Source organism: Haplochromis burtoni, unplaced genomic scaffold (assembly GCF_018398535.1).
Source record: "Haplochromis burtoni strain Fernald_Lab_line unplaced genomic scaffold, NCSU_Asbu1 Contig_369, whole genome shotgun sequence".
In the NCBI taxonomy this organism is placed as follows: domain Eukaryota; kingdom Metazoa; phylum Chordata; class Actinopteri; order Cichliformes; family Cichlidae; genus Haplochromis; species Haplochromis burtoni.
In genome coordinates this window covers 23,101-40,388 of record NW_024582730.1, presented here as the reverse complement: position 1 = coordinate 40,388, position 17,288 = coordinate 23,101, and the positions used below count along the sequence as shown (strand labels likewise).

General features: G+C 39.3%; 1 protein-coding gene across 1 annotated transcript; it reads left to right on the top strand.

The window, feature by feature from the left end:
• Positions 1 to 8,524: 8,524 nt before the first annotated feature.
• gsc (goosecoid) lies at positions 8,525 to 12,273 on the top strand. The gene is made up of 3 exons (XM_005943505.3): positions 8,525 to 8,997; positions 9,726 to 9,985; positions 10,556 to 12,273. The coding sequence occupies exons 1-3, from the start codon at positions 8,682 to 8,684 to the stop codon at positions 10,703 to 10,705; spliced, it is 726 nt and encodes a 241-aa protein (XP_005943567.1). The 5' UTR covers positions 8,525 to 8,681; the 3' UTR covers positions 10,706 to 12,273.
• The last annotated feature ends 5,015 nt before the right edge of the window (positions 12,274 to 17,288 follow it).

Genomic DNA, 17,288 nt, shown 5'->3' with positions numbered 1-17,288 from the left:
AACATCCCAGATCTCAACAGTCTTGTTCTGTTTTAGAGCTGCTGTGTGCTCCCCTTTCCCTGCTGTTCTACGTCTTGCTAATACGCCATCACACTTGATATTTATTTGAAAGTAGAAGAGGAAGCTCTGTGAATCACCAAGAAAGGGATGCTAGATTCTCAAGGCCAGTCCTAAACTCAACTGCACCTCTGCGAGCATTTACTAAATAAAATGCTGACTTTTACCGACACATTCATATTATCAGGCAGTGAGCAGTTATTTGACTCAGTTAGTATCAGTTATTCATTAAACAAAGAAGTAACTTGATTTTTTTTTTTTTTTGTTACCCAGCAGCCAAGGTGCTTTAATGTGCTGCTTCATTCACTGTTTTTGTGCTTTAAACTTACAGGACCAAGAAGTGACCAAGGAGTTTGTCACAAAAAGTTGTGCTTTAAAATCCATCACAGACATTTTACCTTTAGAGAGAACATGAGACAGCTTAGTTCACTGGCTGACTGGAGACAGATTGTGGCTGGTTAGCATTCACTAAGCAACTGATGAATGAAATGTAGGATAAAGAGAGGTGGAGCCTTAAACTGAATCCACATCCTGCAATTAGTAGATGAGTGAATGTTACTGTCTTAAAACAGGGCTGGTTGACAGCAGCCTATACCTTTAGTATAGAGTCTTGAATAAAATAATAGATGTTCATTTGGTGAAGTTACATCTCTGTACTTCCTAATTCAAACTCAACATGTTACTGAAGTATGTGAGCTCTTTCTTTGTCTCAGATTACCTGACTGATGTGCACGTGAAAATGCAAATAACAGTGAATGGCTTTTAACTTGCCTGTACTTTGTAATTATAGTAATAAAATACTTGTGATGTGTACTTGCATCAATTTTAAGAATAGTGCAGGTAATATTACAGAGAATTCAAAGCTAGCAGGTGGCTAATCCACACAAAGTATTTCCAGCAGGGAGCTGTGGCTCATGCTGCATCAGTTTACCTGATTCTCACAGAATTTTCTGTTGGTCATGTGTGAAGGTGCTTTCACAACTCAGAGCTGAGACTTTCACCCAGGATAGTGGGATTCAGCTGGTCTAATGGAAGTATACCCTTACAATATAAAGCGCCTGTCGTTGTATTTGTGATATTAATAAAACTGAAGGGAACTGAACAATGGGGCAATCATTTTTCCATTTCAGGGCTGAGAGTTAGGCAGTTTTTTAACTTGCAGAGCAGCTATTGCCACTTTTATCTGGGCACCATTGATTTTGTTCATAATGAAAACTGTTTATTTATTATTATTTTAAAAATGACTAAATATTTTACTTTCTCCACGTTTTGCAGCTCGGGTCAGGTGCAGGTCCTGATTTCCAAAGCATAGTTGATATTAACCATTTCTTTTTGACTTTCAAATAAGCACAGATCTTAGGCCAGTAATCTGTGATACAATTGATTACAAGCAATCCTGGATGCTTTCAATGACTGGGCCATTTACCAGAGCTACTGGATGCAGAAACACATGGTGAAATGCAGCTGCCTCAGAGCTGCTTCATGTCAACATGTCACCTCAGTCCTGTTTCATTTGGTCTCCATATCTCTGATAATCACTCGTCTGAAAATACTGCCTTTATGAATGAGATCAGCCCATAAGTGTGTGATCAGTTTTTATTTTCCTGCTTTTTATGTTGTGGCTTAAAAATGTTGAGATTAGTTTAAAACAATCAGTGTATTAATTACAGACAGTCGACAAATCAAAAATAAAACCTGAACACTTGACCTTTGCACTTTGATGGACTGGTTCCTTTTAGTGTCTTTAGAAGGAAGGGGCACTGCAACGCAGCACAAAGTGATGAAACACTTTTATCCAGGTGGTACTAACAGGGGTTTGGATAAAGGGAGGGCTGGGTGTTGCAAACTCTTATTAGAATAAAACTTATTTAAAACTGTAACCAGACTCCTTCACTGTGACTGCCATATTGTTCTGGGCTATGCTATATCTCCTGATGTCTGTTTAGATTTTTGGGGGAATTTATATCTTTGATGTTTTAATCTTCTGATTAGCCATGGCCACCTTATGACTGCTCACCCACCTACCCACCCTCCTAATGTGAGCCCACAATCACAGTCCCTCCATGCATAGGGACTATGGGCTCACTGATTGTGTATAAAATGCTGTGAATCACAAACCATGGCCTTCGCAGAAATCAGATCTACCCCTAATTGAACACATATGAGAGATTCTGGACCAACATGCTAGAGAGAGCTCTAAGCATGTTCATTTTCACAAGAAAATGTTGTTTTTCCTTTAAATTGTCACCCATCTGTCCCTTTATGCAAATGTACAAACAAATATACAAAGGATGTTATAACATTGTATCCTGTGTGTGTGTGTGTGTGTGTGTGTGTGTGTGTGTGTATATATATATATATATATATATATATATATATATATATATGTGTGTGTGTGTGTGTGTGTGTGTGTGTTTGGCAAATCTTTATAAAACTGCACACAACATATGATCATAGGAGGAAACCTGTGGATTACAGAAAAGCGTCATGAAGTGAAATGCATATTGTAATGTCAGATGTGATAGAAGTGTAGGTGACATTTTCCAAACATTGCCATGACAATTCCATGTGGAACACTGGAAGACATCTGAAACTACTTTGCCGTGCTGTGTTAAGACAGGCCTGAGGTTTAAATTCTAGTGTGTTCAATCCATCCTGGCTGCATCTCTTCTGGCTTGTTTTGATAGAATAATTCTAGGTTCCATTATGTTCCTGCCACAGCCTGTAGAGCTGATTTGAATTTCTTATAATTCCAAAGTGTGTTAAGTAGCACCTCTTTGAAAAGAGGGGGGAGTCGGAGCGCATGTTTCAGACCTTCTAATGTGCAAATGTGTTTCTGATTCCTGACACGACACAAAGTCAGATGGCAGTGTGTGTGTGTAAGTGTGTGTTTCCTTGATCCCTCCATATGACTGGCTGCCTGTAATCAGTAATTACCGGGATTGGTTGATGGATTCTAGTTATAATGAATGATTGATGACTGCTGAAAGAGAGCGGCCAGGCCATTTCTGTCCTCTGACAGCATGACGTTAGCACTGAATTGAAACCATTTAAGTAGAAAATGACTGGACACAAGCGAGGGCTCAATAGCAGGTACCATGTTACCATTTTGGAAATAGACATGTTTGCATTCACCCTGTCTTTGAATACTGTGTATATTCATGTGCATCTAAAACCTGAGCTCTTGCCGCTGCCAACTGTTCACAAGTGTTCATAGGAAAATCAATCCAAGCCCGAGATGAACTTAAATGCTATAAAAGTGTCTTTCACTCAAACAAACAAAAAACAAAACAAAACACTAATTTGTTTGTTTTCACCTCTAACACATGCTAAAAAATGACTAGAAAAACAAGTTAAACATTTAAATTTCCACTGTGTGGACATCTTTAATGGGAGTACTTTTTTATACCGTACCTCTTGTTTTTATATTTGTGGTGAGTATTTTCAGGCACACTGACCCCACAACACAATTGAGAGTAGCTTTCCTGAATGGCAGCATCTGGCAGATGCTACCAAATTTGTACATTCAAGTGGTAAAGGCCAGAGTCTGTCCAGATATTTATAAGTTATGCTAACACTTCATAAAACAGCTGTGATCAGGCCTGTGAATGTGACAGCAAAGCACCTCCTTTTGCAAGCTTGCCACCACACAACTCAAGTGTGTTACTGTCTGCACCCCAAATAGTGTTTAATGTTTAACTACAGTGTAATTAGGGAGGTTGGGCTACTCTGTGATATAGCCTACAAGAGTGATGAGTAATTACAGTCTAGGAAGGGGAGATACAGCCCACTCCTGTTTCATTATAATTTAAGAAAGGAAAATATTATTGTTTTTCCTATAAAAGATCTTGAAGGTATTTGTTACTACTTAAAATAACTAATTACAATGAAATTTATGTCTATATGCTTTTAAAATACTCCAAAGATACTCACTGCTTACTCTCCTTTCCTTTAAAAACTTTTTGAATCTATTTACTCCGCACTGAAAATAACACCATGCATTCAGAAACATGACATAAATGTTTAGAAATTACACCATAAGCCCCAGGCTGAATAATGAAGGGCTAACTCTGCTTTTACAAATCTAAGTCATCATACTGTCACACTACCACTAGGAGTCACCACAGTCAGGCATTTTAAAACCCATGCAGATGGACTTAACCCTGGCTGTATTTTTAATCGTTATCATGCACTGTATTAAAATTTCCATCATATTTATCTATGAATCATTTTGGGGTTTTTTTAGATTGAATTATGTACTCATCACACTTTTTATACGTGTGTGTATCACACATGGTTAGGTTAACTGGTAGTTGTGCATAATTATTAATGTGAGACTAAATGATGGTCTGTTAGCCTTGCAATGACAGCTGATCTGTTCACTGTGCATCCCGCTGCTCTTTGCCCAGTGACAGCTGGGATAAGTGGACGGATGAATGGATGGATTTGGCTGGGATGTAAATGACATGGTATTTTGTCTGAGCAGTTTTGTATAAAACTCTGCATGCACTGCACTCTCTGCACTGCAGGGTTGTTGGGATCCATTTAATGGTTTCAACTCATATTTGTGACGTTGTTTGACAAAAAATTTTACATGATTTCAATTTATGCAACACAAAGCAAAAAGTGAATTACAGATTTGTCTGGAGACTGGATTGTCGGGAAGCATCATTCATCACTTTTTTTTTTCTAGTAGGCCGGCTTTTTTTGAAAGGATTATTGTGTGTGCAACTTACTTGAAGCTCATGTGCGAAGAAAATGAGTGCTGAACAAAATGACATTTTGTGATTCGCGTCCTTTCATGTGTGAGGCAGATATTAAATTTGTGGTCAGGTTACGGGCACTTTGTGGTTTGCTTTGAGCAAAAGATGGTTTGCATCGGGTGGTGGTGGGAATGATGAACGGAGGAAGGGTGGGCTGCCTCCTTGAACCTAGCAAGTGGTTCTTAGAAACACATGGGTTCCATAGTGGATCCCTGATCCAACAAAAGGAACCAGACTCTACATGACAGATCTGACATGTACATATGTAACTATGGATGTGTGTGTGTGTGTGTGTGTGTGTGTGTGTGTGTGTGTGTGTGTGTGTGTGTGTGTGTGTGTGTGTGTGTGTGTGTGTGTGTGTTAGTGTGGTTGAGTCTGTGAGTTGATGAATTTGAAGGTCTGTTAATCAAGTTTTTCAGTTTCCTTTCAAATAAAATGCAACCAGATTCAACACACACACACACACACACACACACACACACACACACACACACACACACATTCCCTCATTAATTGTCCTGAATATTTTTTGGCAACGCTGGTACTGTGTGTTTTTTAGGTTTGTTTATGCATTTTCCTTTGAATTCACATCACTTATGCAATGCTGTTTACAGTATTTTTTCATTTTATGATTTATACAGTTATGGTAGAGTAACAGTATATACAGTGCAATGACAGTAATATACACTGATATGCCACAAGAACTGAACACTGATGACCTTGTTATTACACTACAGTGGGTTTCTTACCTTCATGTGGCTACTTTAACACACACCACACCCAAAAACGCTGTTTGAAACCACACAAATTGTTGCTGACCAAGTGGTTTCCTTAACCAGGACAAAAACAACACATGGACAGTTTGAGGAATGCAATAAACGGCTGAAGCTGACCCATCCTCCAAACTTCCTGGATCTATCTATCTATCTATCTATCTATCTATCTATCTATCTATCTATCTATCTATCTATCTATCTATCTATCTATCTACATCTATCTATCTATCTATATATCTATCTATCTATCTATCTATCTAATCTATCTATCTAATCTATCTATCTAATCTATCTATCTATCCTGTCTATCCTGTCTATCCTATCTACCTATCTACCTACCTACCTACCTGATAATGTAATTATTCAGCCTTACCATATATTTATCACCTCTTGGAGGGAAGCATTAACAAGTTTGTCTGTTTTTATTTACCCTGTTTAAGCAGGTTTTAAAGATCAGGGCTCTGATATATAAAAGATGCATCTGCTATTGCAGCTTTGTGAGTCTTCTTCAGCTTCCATCTGCAGCCTGATTGACGCTTCTATTCACCTGTAAGTGCTGCCTTCACGGTGCTTTTCAACGGCTTTTAATTTCAAATGGACATTTCGTTTTGTGGCAATCCCTTTTGACTCGTTGCTTTCACTGCCACTTGGAAGTAGAAATATAGAAAGAAATGTGAAAATAATAACAGCACATGGTCCTGTTTTGCTCTCTCTCCCGGTCTCCTCTGAGCTAGAATCAAAGTGTGACTGTATTACAGAAAAGGCTTTCAGCCGCGGGAGCGTGTTTCCAGACCAAAAAAGTCACACTGATTTCCCACTACACACACAATCAAAATGTGTCACAATCAAATCAATCAATATCCACTTGAATTTTTTTCATCTGGAATGTAGATAAGTAATGCATTTTATGTATTTTTTAAAAACGAAAAACAAAATCATCTTTTGCTTCTTATACTGTTAACCATAGTCATACCAGAGGCCTGACACTGCACACTGCTCGTGTACGCATGATAAAGAACAGAGTAAGTTTAGTCTTTGTCCTGTGAACATCCCCGTGTCCACATCGGCTCCTATCTAAGGTTCGCTTTGTTTTGGTTACATGGCTGATAGATTTCAGATCAAGTGTCATACTTCGAATTTCCCATGCACGCATGCTGCAGCGGGATGAAACGGAAGCAAAAGCTTTGAAAGAGCTTCATTCTGGATAAAAGGCGCATTTTTTTATAACATAAGATGCCGTTTTGGGGTTGTTGGCTCAGAGTGCTGCCGTGCACTTATCTGTAAAACAGCGTCCTCAGAGCAGCAGGTTGTAGTTTAAAGGTCAGGCTGCGGCTGAACGGCAGGAGTCAGCCTAGCCTCGCCGGCACGAGCCTACTGAGGGCTGGCAGCAGCGCGCTTAGCTTTCACGATTTTTGCAAAACTGTCAAAGCAAAGAAGAGAGAGACACACACGGCCCCGGAAAAGCGCCCAAACGCAACGTGACAAAAGAAAGGAAAATGCATCTGTGATCACAAACAGTGTCTAAAATGACGCTGAAGGACCAACGCATTTTATTTGCCTTTTTCTACACTTCACACGACTTGTTTTTACCTTACAGAAAAGCCATCGTGCTTATCCCAGTGTTACTGTACAGAGGTTTCAACGGAATATCTCTTTCAGGGAAATTTCGTAGTAGAAGGTTAGAGATAATAAATCAATCGTCTTAAATTCAATTGCTCTAAAATTAAGAAAAGAAAAGAAAAAAAGAAAGAAAGATTTTTTTTTATTTCACCCGATATTTCAAACAATTGCAAAAATGTTAAAAATAAACGTTTCTTTAAAAAAAAAAAAAGGTGCAGTGTCTTCGTTTTCCGAAACAGGCTGACGTGTACAGGGGTATTTCATCCACATTTTTAAAATGCTGTAAAAACAATTTGATGGATGGTCTGCAGGTAAGAGGAGTGTAAACATAGAACAGAGCTTGTGTGTAAACTGTGCGGCCACACAGTGCTAATCACCTCCGTATCTTCACAGCTCAGGCTTGTCTGGCCGCCTGACAGCAGCATGTGCGAACATCCTGCAGAGTGTTAAATGCAATCATCGTCCCATTAAGGTCTGAGCTGGAATCCACGTTCCTCTGCAGCAGCCAGCGCCCGTTTCCCGACCGCTAAGTCTATGTTGATTAGCCATGTAAATACTTAATAAGTTCCCCTTTCCTTCACTGAATGGAAGCGATAATGGGCCGTTACCTTCGCCCGGTCAGGGGGAAAGAAAGACAACTATGGAGGAAAGCGCTGACTTCCTCCCCACGGAACAGCGAGGGTGGATAATGAGATGACCCCCAGCTTTAATACAGCGTGTTTCAGGGTGACATTTTCATTTAGTCATGCAAGAAAGCAGAGGAGGTAACAGGTAAAGCCCCGGTCACACTTTCACCGCACTCATGCGCACAGATTGTTAATCTAATGGTTTCTTTGTTGTTAAGTAGTCCTAAATGGGCCATTAGTGATAGATATTAATGAGCAACAAAATAACCGTCATATCTGCTCACTGCTCGAGCTTTAGCGCCTTTCTTGCTTTGAGTCAGTAATGATGTCAGAGTGTCCAGAGTGATGGGCACAGCTCACGGAGACCGGTGCACTGGTTTTATGAGGACTTTGACCTGTGCTGAGGGGCACGTTGAAGGAGCCTGTAAACGCTGCTGTGATGTCCTGCACAAAGTCTCGCTGACACCGCGATAATCGGATTACTCTGTAGGAAGAGCCCCCGCGGCCCAGTGACACGTTTCTAAAAGTCTGCAAACACTCTGGATTATCTTAATTGAATTAATTCAATACACAGCTCCGTGGCGCGTTCAAGCAGCAAGACGAGCGCAAGGAGACTTGTTGCTGTGACGTCAGCAGTGTATAAGAACAGCCCCGGACTCAGGCGGTTCCCCCAAACCTCCTGTCCGTATTCTCCAGCAGAGAGAGAGAGCACACACGAGTCCCGGAGCCGCGATGACGCAGTTGTAGCTTACGTTCTCCCGGAGCACGGAATCCCGTCAGTCCAGGACGCTCACAGCTGGTTCCCACTTTTCGGAGAGTTCCCGCCGCACACCGGTGTGATGCCCGCCGGGATGTTCAGCATCGACAGCATCCTGTCCGCGCGGCCGAGCTGTAAGGAGCCGCTGCTGCTGCACCGGAGCGGCCCGGTGGTGCTGTCCGCCGGCCTGACGGACTCTCTCTACACCGACTACAACGGACTGTATTCAGCCACGTGCGGGCCCGTGGCCCCCCCGGTGCAGCCCGTGAGCGGGAGCAGGATCGGATATAACGGCTACTACTACAGCCAGCTGCACGTCCAGGGCGCCGCGGCAGGGCCCCCGTGCTGCGGCTCCGTGCCCGGCCTCAGCCCGCAGCAGTGCCCCTGCATCCCCACAGGTAACACGGCCAGTCACAGAGTGTCACAGACTCAGCTAAGACCTACGCAGTGAAGGATCCGCCACGGGAACTTTTTTTTCCCTCACACTCTGTATTTCTCAGAGAAAGCATCTGTGGAGCGAAGTAGCTTCCAGGCCAGAGGGCCCATCAGCCTCTAGGTCAACGCGCGTAATTCCACCGTGAAGTAATTATTCGTTATTAATACAAATTAATTACAATCATGCGTAATATTTCATCGCTTGCGAGCACTATCTTACAATTAAGATTCAGTGTAAACACGCCTGAAATACGCGTTTGTAAAATTATTTCAGACTCCATGCTGCATTTCAAAGCTTTGTAAAAACTCGCAAATGTTCACGTGTGAAGTCTTTTTGTGTGACATCGCTGCTGTTTCGCAATCAGGACTAATATCACCGAGCTGTTCTGGATTCATACACAGGAAGCAGAAGCGCTCAGGCACGTGCGCGAGCTTAACTTTGAATACAGGAAAGACTGGAGCTGAGCTTTTCCATCGCTGGGATCTGTTTTGGTGTTTCCACACATTCTGTCATGCATAAAACAGCCTCTTCCACAGTTTATTTAATGTATTTTATTTTTTATTTATTTTATTTGTTTTGTTTTGTTTTGTAGTAAAAAAAAACGGAGTGTTTTTAATACGCCAAATAATTGAGTGTGTATATATAGGATTTCCACCCAGCCATGATGTGTGCTGTCTGTCCGTCATGCAGGCTATGACAGCCCGGGCTCGGTGCTGATCTCTCCGGTGCCCCACCAGATGATGTCCTACATGAACATGAGCAGCCTGTCTCGGACCGAGCTGCAGCTCCTCAACCAGCTGCACTGCCGCAGGAAGCGAAGGCACCGCACCATCTTCACGGACGAGCAGCTCGAGGCTCTGGAGGGCCTCTTCCAAGAAACTAAGTATCCGGACGTCGGCACTCGCGAACAACTTGCCCGCAAGGTCCACCTCCGCGAGGAGAAGGTCGAGGTCAGCGCTTTTATTTTTAAAAGCTATCTTCTTTCAAAGCTTTCACTCCACTCATAAACACACTCACGTGCAGTGAGTTCTAAAACCCGGCTGACACGCGCTCACAATGTTATTATTCTTATTGAATAATAATAATAATTAAAGTTTGCTCACCTTTATTATTATTATTATTATTATTATTATTATTATTATTATTATTATTATTATTATTTTGTTGCTTCAACAAAATTCACAAAAATCACTATGTTAGAGGTTGTATAATATTGAACAGAAATGTAATTTAATTCAATTTTATTAAATGTTTCTGTTTGCAACAGTTTATCTTCTGCCCTGATTCTGAAAACAAAGTCGATGCTTATCTACAATGTGCAGCAAGTAACACTGATTCAAAGCAAAAACAACAACAACAACAACAAAACAATAATAATCATCATCACCATCGTGATAGTTATAATAATCCATTGAATAAGGGGCCGGAGACACTGCCAGGTGTGGCTGAGCTGTGGCCGTGCTCAGCATCAGTCGCCACACAGACACGTTCAAAGTGTGCTCTCTCTCTCTGTCACGCAGGTGTGGTTCAAAAACAGACGTGCGAAGTGGAGGAGGCAGAAAAGGTCTTCATCGGAAGAATCAGAGAACTCTCAGAAATGGAACAAATCCACTAAAACGTCCGCGGAGAAACCCGAAGAGAGTAAGAGCGAGGTGGACTCGGACAGCTGATAACAGAGCGGACCTAACACGGCCTCATCGGCTTGTCCCGTGGAAATCGATGTGGACCCCGAGACATTGTGGTGGTGTGGTGTTGCCATGTTGCACAGTTGTATATATATCTACATTTTATTATTGACTGTGTTCATTATTTAAATTTAATTTAAGCTGCTTTTGTAATGTTCCACACACAGGGATGAGACGCCCTCTGAACTGACTGACATGTGTGAATATATCGTGATGTTCTCTATATGTGATATTTGGATATTAAATGTTGTAATTCTATCATTATTATTATTGTTCTTTTGTCTTTGGCAAAAATAAGAGAAACGTATAAAGGACAGATAAATGTGCGCTCATTTAAACAGTGTGCGCTTTCATTCTGCGCTCGGCGGCAGAACCACAGACTTAAGAGCTTGTAAACAGGCTGTGAAATATAGCGCGAAGAAAACGAACGTTCTGGGGTTTTTTGTTTTTAGCTTCCAAAACGTCAGGGCGAAAAGCTGCTGCAGGCCTCCACATATAAAAGCCTTTATGTGAAAGTAAATGAAATGAAAGATGATTTTATTGTTATCACACCTGAACTGTGGCTCTTTTATGTCCCGCTGACGATTTGGGGTTTGTTTAAAACATCTTTTGGGCAATTAGTTAAAAAACCCCAGAACAGGACAGGTTAGAGAGGTCAGGTCGATCATTTTAAATGGAAACCGTGGAGAAAACAACCGCCAACAAACAACTGCAGCTATTTCCTTCATTTTTTTTTAAAACTTGGTACGTTTATTATCATTGACAAACCAACAACAACAACAACAGTCCAGAAACGTTTGGCCCGCTCAGCAGATCTGGATCAAAGTGTCAGTGTAAGCTGAAACAGAGGAGCAAAGAGACACCGAGCAAAGAGAAGGTATGAACGCTATCTGCAGAGTGTTGAAGTCTGTCTCTCTCTCTCTCTCTCGCTCTCTCTCTCTCCATATACATTGTAGAAAAAATTATTATTATTATTTTATTTTTTTTTTTACAGTGCCTTAACATTTGCGCTCTTTATGGCCTCCTCTCGATTATTTCCCCCAGTTACAGGGCTCAGCTCACATTGAGCTCCTCATGTCGTTTAGAATGAGCAAACATGAGCAAATGCAGCTGCTGATAAACACAGCATCAAGGTCAGAAATGCCACATACGACATAAAGGTCAATGTGATTATGAAATAGAGGGCAATGTGATTGCATCAATAAACTGATGCAGTAAACACACAGCTAAATACAATGATTCATTAAATATATCTTCATAGAAATAAAAGTGGCCAGATAAACGAATGGAGTCCGGGCCTCCACGCTTTCGCAATAGCAACTTAATTTTTTGATACAAGTGGAAAAACAATCAAGCTCTAAAATCGGGTTCACCTTTCTCTTTTCAAACACGTGTGGGACATCCACTGTCTTTAAAGTCATAATTCCATATCAAAATGGACTTCTCAAAACTCACCTCTTCAACAAAACCCGCAACCTTTAGCCTTCTTTCTTTTTCTTTTCTTTTTTTTCCTACTCTTGTGTAAATCGTCCTCGGGGTTCTTCAGAAAGGCTATACAAATATGTTATTATTATTATTATTATTATTATTATTATTATTATTATTATTATTATTATTATTATTATTATTATTATTATTATTATTATTGATAATAATAATGATAATGATAAAAATAATGATAACAGCTGTGTTGCGCTGGCTATTGCTCTTTTCACATTTTTCAGCTGGAGGCAACAAAATTAAGTGACCCGGACACTCCAGTATGCTCACAGATGAAGTCTGGCAGGCTCTGCTGGTTCTGGTGTGCTGGTTTGGTTTGAGTCTATGATTCTGAGCGATCGTCTTTAGGTGTAGGTATCATTCACGACTCTTTCCTTGATGAAAATGAAACAGTTGGTCACATGTTCTCACCTTTACAGTAACCAGAGCAGCTCTCACACATGTGGCGGTGAGCTCGGAGTTCTGTTTCCATCTTCTGAAAGAATGTTGCCTGTCGCTTCAGAGCAAATTTCAGCAGATGTGGACTATCTGTGCTGAGGAGTAGAAAAATACTGCGCTGGTTTTTCCTTTAGCTGGTTGCTCATTTGTATTGGAAAAAACAATCACGTGTAAACTGACACTTTTATATCAACTGTTAAATCTTACATGAATAAAAGTGTATTCATGAGTAGTTTAGCTTCTACAAGCTTCTGAAAGTTTGTGTTTGTGTACAGCAATGGCGTTCTAAAAGCTATTAAAACTTTGAAATCCACACAGAAAAGACTGCTTGTGATTGCTGTTAGGTCATATTTATTAAAAAGAAAAATTCACACACTTTTTGTGTGTTTTGTGTTGTACCCTTTATTAAAGGGTTTGCGCATTTGTATGTGAAATTTCCAATTTGCTTTATTAAGTGTTCCTAATGAAAGGGTGTTACCCACCTCTTTAACTGTTTACAGTAAAAGATAAATATTGTTATAAGCTGTTGTTTAAAATGCATTGGAAAAAGTAGTCTCCATGGCAAACTAGGGGTAAAGACTTCTGCTGCATGCAGGTTCTGTTGTAATATAAATGCTAGCACAGCAACGATGACACATTAAGTTAGAGCAGATGAACCAGTCCTTAAGTACATTATTTCTTTCTTATGAATTCAGTTTTCATCAGAGCCCTGCAGACCTGCTGTCTGACCGTCACGCTGTATGCTGTCTGTATCCAGAGGTGAGTGTCTGTGGTGTTTTTTCATGAACACGACTGATTGCAGACTCAGCGATCAATCGATCGCTCTTGATTGATTGATCGATCAATCCACCGATCAATCAATCATCTTTCTGACACCATTTTAAAGGAAAATTACTATTAAAACAAAGGTGTTTAATTCACTGAGGACTGAAGTACAGCTGATGTTGCACGAGTTGCTTTATTTAAACGCAGATATTGTTTTGAGGATTTTTACAGATGACACCTAATTATTTGTCATTAACATTCGCATACTTTCTCTAATTTGTGTTTTGTTCTGTTTGCTGTTCTGTCTTCTCTTTTCCTCTCCATGCGTAACCAGTCGTAGCAGATGCCTCTCCTGGTTCTGTGAGAGGCCGTTTGCTCTAAAAGAGGAATTATTCTCGCACCACACTTTCACATCAAGCTAGTCTGGTTGTTGGGATTTTCTCTCTAATATTGTAGGATATCCATCGTACAGTCTGGAGACTGGAGACAACTGTTAGAGTCAGCTGGTAAAAATAAAATGTAATTGAACTATATATCGACATTCAAACTGGGTAAGATTATTTAATTCCAATTTACATTAAATTAAATTGACACTTAACCTTTCCTTTAAAACTCCAAATACCTCTCAGCAGGTAAAAGACTGAACTGAGGATTCTTGCAGGAATAATGAACCTAATACAGCACCAGTGTTATTTTACTTGCAGCCAAACTCTGCTGTAGTGCCAGCATAGATGGAGTCCTTCACCTGTGCAATAAACTGCTTTTATCCAAGCTATGGTTTTAACTACATATTTAAATTTAATTTATTATATTTCACTTAATCTCACTTTATTAGGTCCTACAACAGAGTGCAGATTCACACTGTCCCTCTGTCATTTTGAGTCAATTTCTCCCCACTGACTTAATATTGTTTTTCAGCTTTTTGTATAGTGTTTTTTTAGCCACACGGTAAAGTCCTCGAGGCACTCAATCCTGTTTGTGCAGTTGTATTAGCTGAGTTAATGCTTGCCATGTGTTCTCATTTTAAAATGTTACATGTCATCATTTTAAAATATTACATATCAAAGGGCACTCTGCCACTCATCCTGAAGCAGAGACATCAGCACACACATGTATCCTTATGCTCTGTCAGTGACCATAAGTGCTGCTTTTCTGGAGGCAGATGATATTGAAAGTCCAAAAAGAAATGTTTGATTTCACTGCAAAAATCATGGCTTTGTATTAAATGTCTTTTATTCCCCCAAATGTTTGTCTTTTCAATTAACATAAGAATTTATGTTTATATTTTTGCTATAATGCTCACTGTAATTTATTCTTGGTGCCTCTGAGAACTTCAGTCGCTAGTCTTATGTTATGTCATTTTTGTCATAAACTAGGACCAAGTTTCAGTTTTCCAGCAAAGCAAACAAAAAAAACCACAACCACAACAAAAAAGCCCTTTAAATATAATACTTTAATAATATGTAAAAAAAATGATTATATTATACTGAATTAGAATTTTGAAAATTAAAAAAAACGTTCTGTTAAAAAATGTAGTAAAAATATTGGCACAGTTAAAAATGACAAACAGATCATACGATAAATTATTTTACAATTATTTTGTTTTTATGCATTTATATAGTTATGAACTTGGAAGATTTGGGTTTAATGTTGCATTTTTGGTATAATTCATTTGCCAAAAAATGACAAAACAAAATAAATGAAGTTTAAGATGAATTTGACTGGAAGTATTAGAGCTATTTTTGCAGGTTTTAGACAGACATTAGCACAACAATTATGAAGTGAAAATCTGATATTGTGACAGCCCTAATCTAGACAGAAAAAGCAGTGAAGCTGTGAATCACTTCTTTTGACAACCAGGAGAGAAGCTGGAGTTCAAAGAAGGGAACACAGCTGGCATCAAGAGGAGCACAAACCCTCAAACTAATGAGTACACCACAACACAAACCACAATGTTCAGCTAAACAAGCACGTTGTAAATTAAGAAAGTACAATTTACAGTTATCAGATATCAATTTTTTACACTAATCAGAGCATGCCTAAACATGATGAGGAATGACATCAGGACAACCCAAAGCCTGGTAATGTAGAACAACAAATATGGGTTGAAGTGCATGTTTTTGCTGCCCAGATCCCATCAGTCTATTATACAAAATCAGCTCTAAAAATCATTGTGTTTTCATGGTTATGTTTAGGAAAGTCACACACATGATCAGGGAAAATTATTGCTTAGTTAAAGATTGCAAATAAGTCAATTTCTTTTTAGTTTGACAGAGCATATTTACATTTTCAGTATTTATGCAAATCTTGGTCTAACCTTGACCATTCCGACATGCAAGGACACACAACACAAATCTTCATCGCTGCAGCTCGTGACCTCTACGGTGTCATTCCTGTACGAAACAAAAACATGTAACAATCGTATCTCTTTAGTGCATATAGCTCATATAATTGCCATTTTTATGAGTTCGGTCAGGTTTGGGTGGCAAGAAGGTTTCTGGTTTGAACCCCAGCTGAGGTCTTTCTGTGTGAGGTTTGCACGTGTCTGTGAGCCCAGGTGGTTTTTATTCCCCCCACTGTTCAAAGACAACATGTTAGGGTGGCTGCTGTTGAAATTTTTAGAGGACACAATTGTATACAATACTATAAGAATTTATGGTTACAAGTGCTTTGAGTTGTCAGTAGGACTTGAAAGCTCTACATAAATGCCATTCCATTAATCAGAATGAGAGTATAACGTGAAATTACCCAAACGCTGTCAGGAAGATGGTGTACAGAGAACCCTTTGTTCCCAATCTTAAAACCCTAGAACAAGGAACCATTAAGTTCAAAGAAAGTCATGAAATTAAGAAATCATGAAAATGTAAACATTTAAGGCAGCCTTTTAATGTTTTTAGATCAAACACCTTAACTTTTCTCTCTCTGTTTTTTTTTTGTTTTTTGTTTTTTTTTTAGATTTTTAAGTATTTTTTATTACATACCACAACAACAGTTTGCTTATAATAATTTAGTTTTAGGTCAACTCAAACACGACTTTGTTTTTCACATCATTATCTTTTGTAGTCACTGAAAAGCAGTGCCTCACTGTAATCACAGTCCTTTCAGCAATCACTGTAAAATAACAATAGCATCTTAAATTAATTCACTCTTGGTAACACAGCCAGAAATTCACTTTAAAAATGTTGGTATTTTACAAAGAGAGCATAAAACATTTTCTGTTTCATTAACTCAGAGAGAAAACATCGCAGAAATTCAAAGCTTTAAGTAAAAAAATAATTTTATACCTGATGACCTGCCTCTTGCCCTATGACAATTGTGATTGTTTCCAGCACCCCAGTGACCCTGAACTGGGTAACTAGAAGAAGATGGATGGATGGGTAATTAGGTAATTTCAGTGCCTAATCTAATTAATCACTTTGGGCATTTGTCTTTCCACCACTATAGAGTATAGCTTTTACTCGAGTAAATTTAAAAGAAATTAGAGAATTTTTTTTTTAAATTCTCCATCTTTTTTTCCTAACATTATCCTAACTGTCCTAACTGTACATGAATTTATTATTTAAATTCATGTACAGACTTAAATGAAATGGATTACACTTAGTTATTTGCTGACAGAACAAATAAACAAGAATTTTCAAAGTTAGCATTAAACATTTTTCTGTTTTCCATTTAAAACAGAGAGCTATACATGGCTTTACAATTATTAATAGTACAAAGTGGTGAAAAGTACCTTACATAGATTTTCTTGCCGATCTTGCTTTGATCAGTCTATCAACATTCATATGCCACACAGGCTCCCGTCAAAGAAGAAATCACCTTGCTTTGTGGTGGCTGTACTCAGATCATGAGGAGAGTGACATAGAAG

Excerpts from the sequence above, each read along its gene's own strand:
- gsc (XM_005943505.3), top strand. The coding sequence starts at position 8,682 with ATGCCCGCCGGGATGTTCAGCATCGACAGCATCCTGTCCGCGCGGCCG. Across the intron at positions 8,998-9,725 it reads GTGCCCCTGCATCCCCACAG|GCTATGACAGCCCGGGCTCG; the intron begins GTAACACGGCCA and ends TCCGTCATGCAG. Across the intron at positions 9,986-10,555 it reads TCCGCGAGGAGAAGGTCGAG|GTGTGGTTCAAAAACAGACG; the intron begins GTCAGCGCTTTT and ends TCTGTCACGCAG.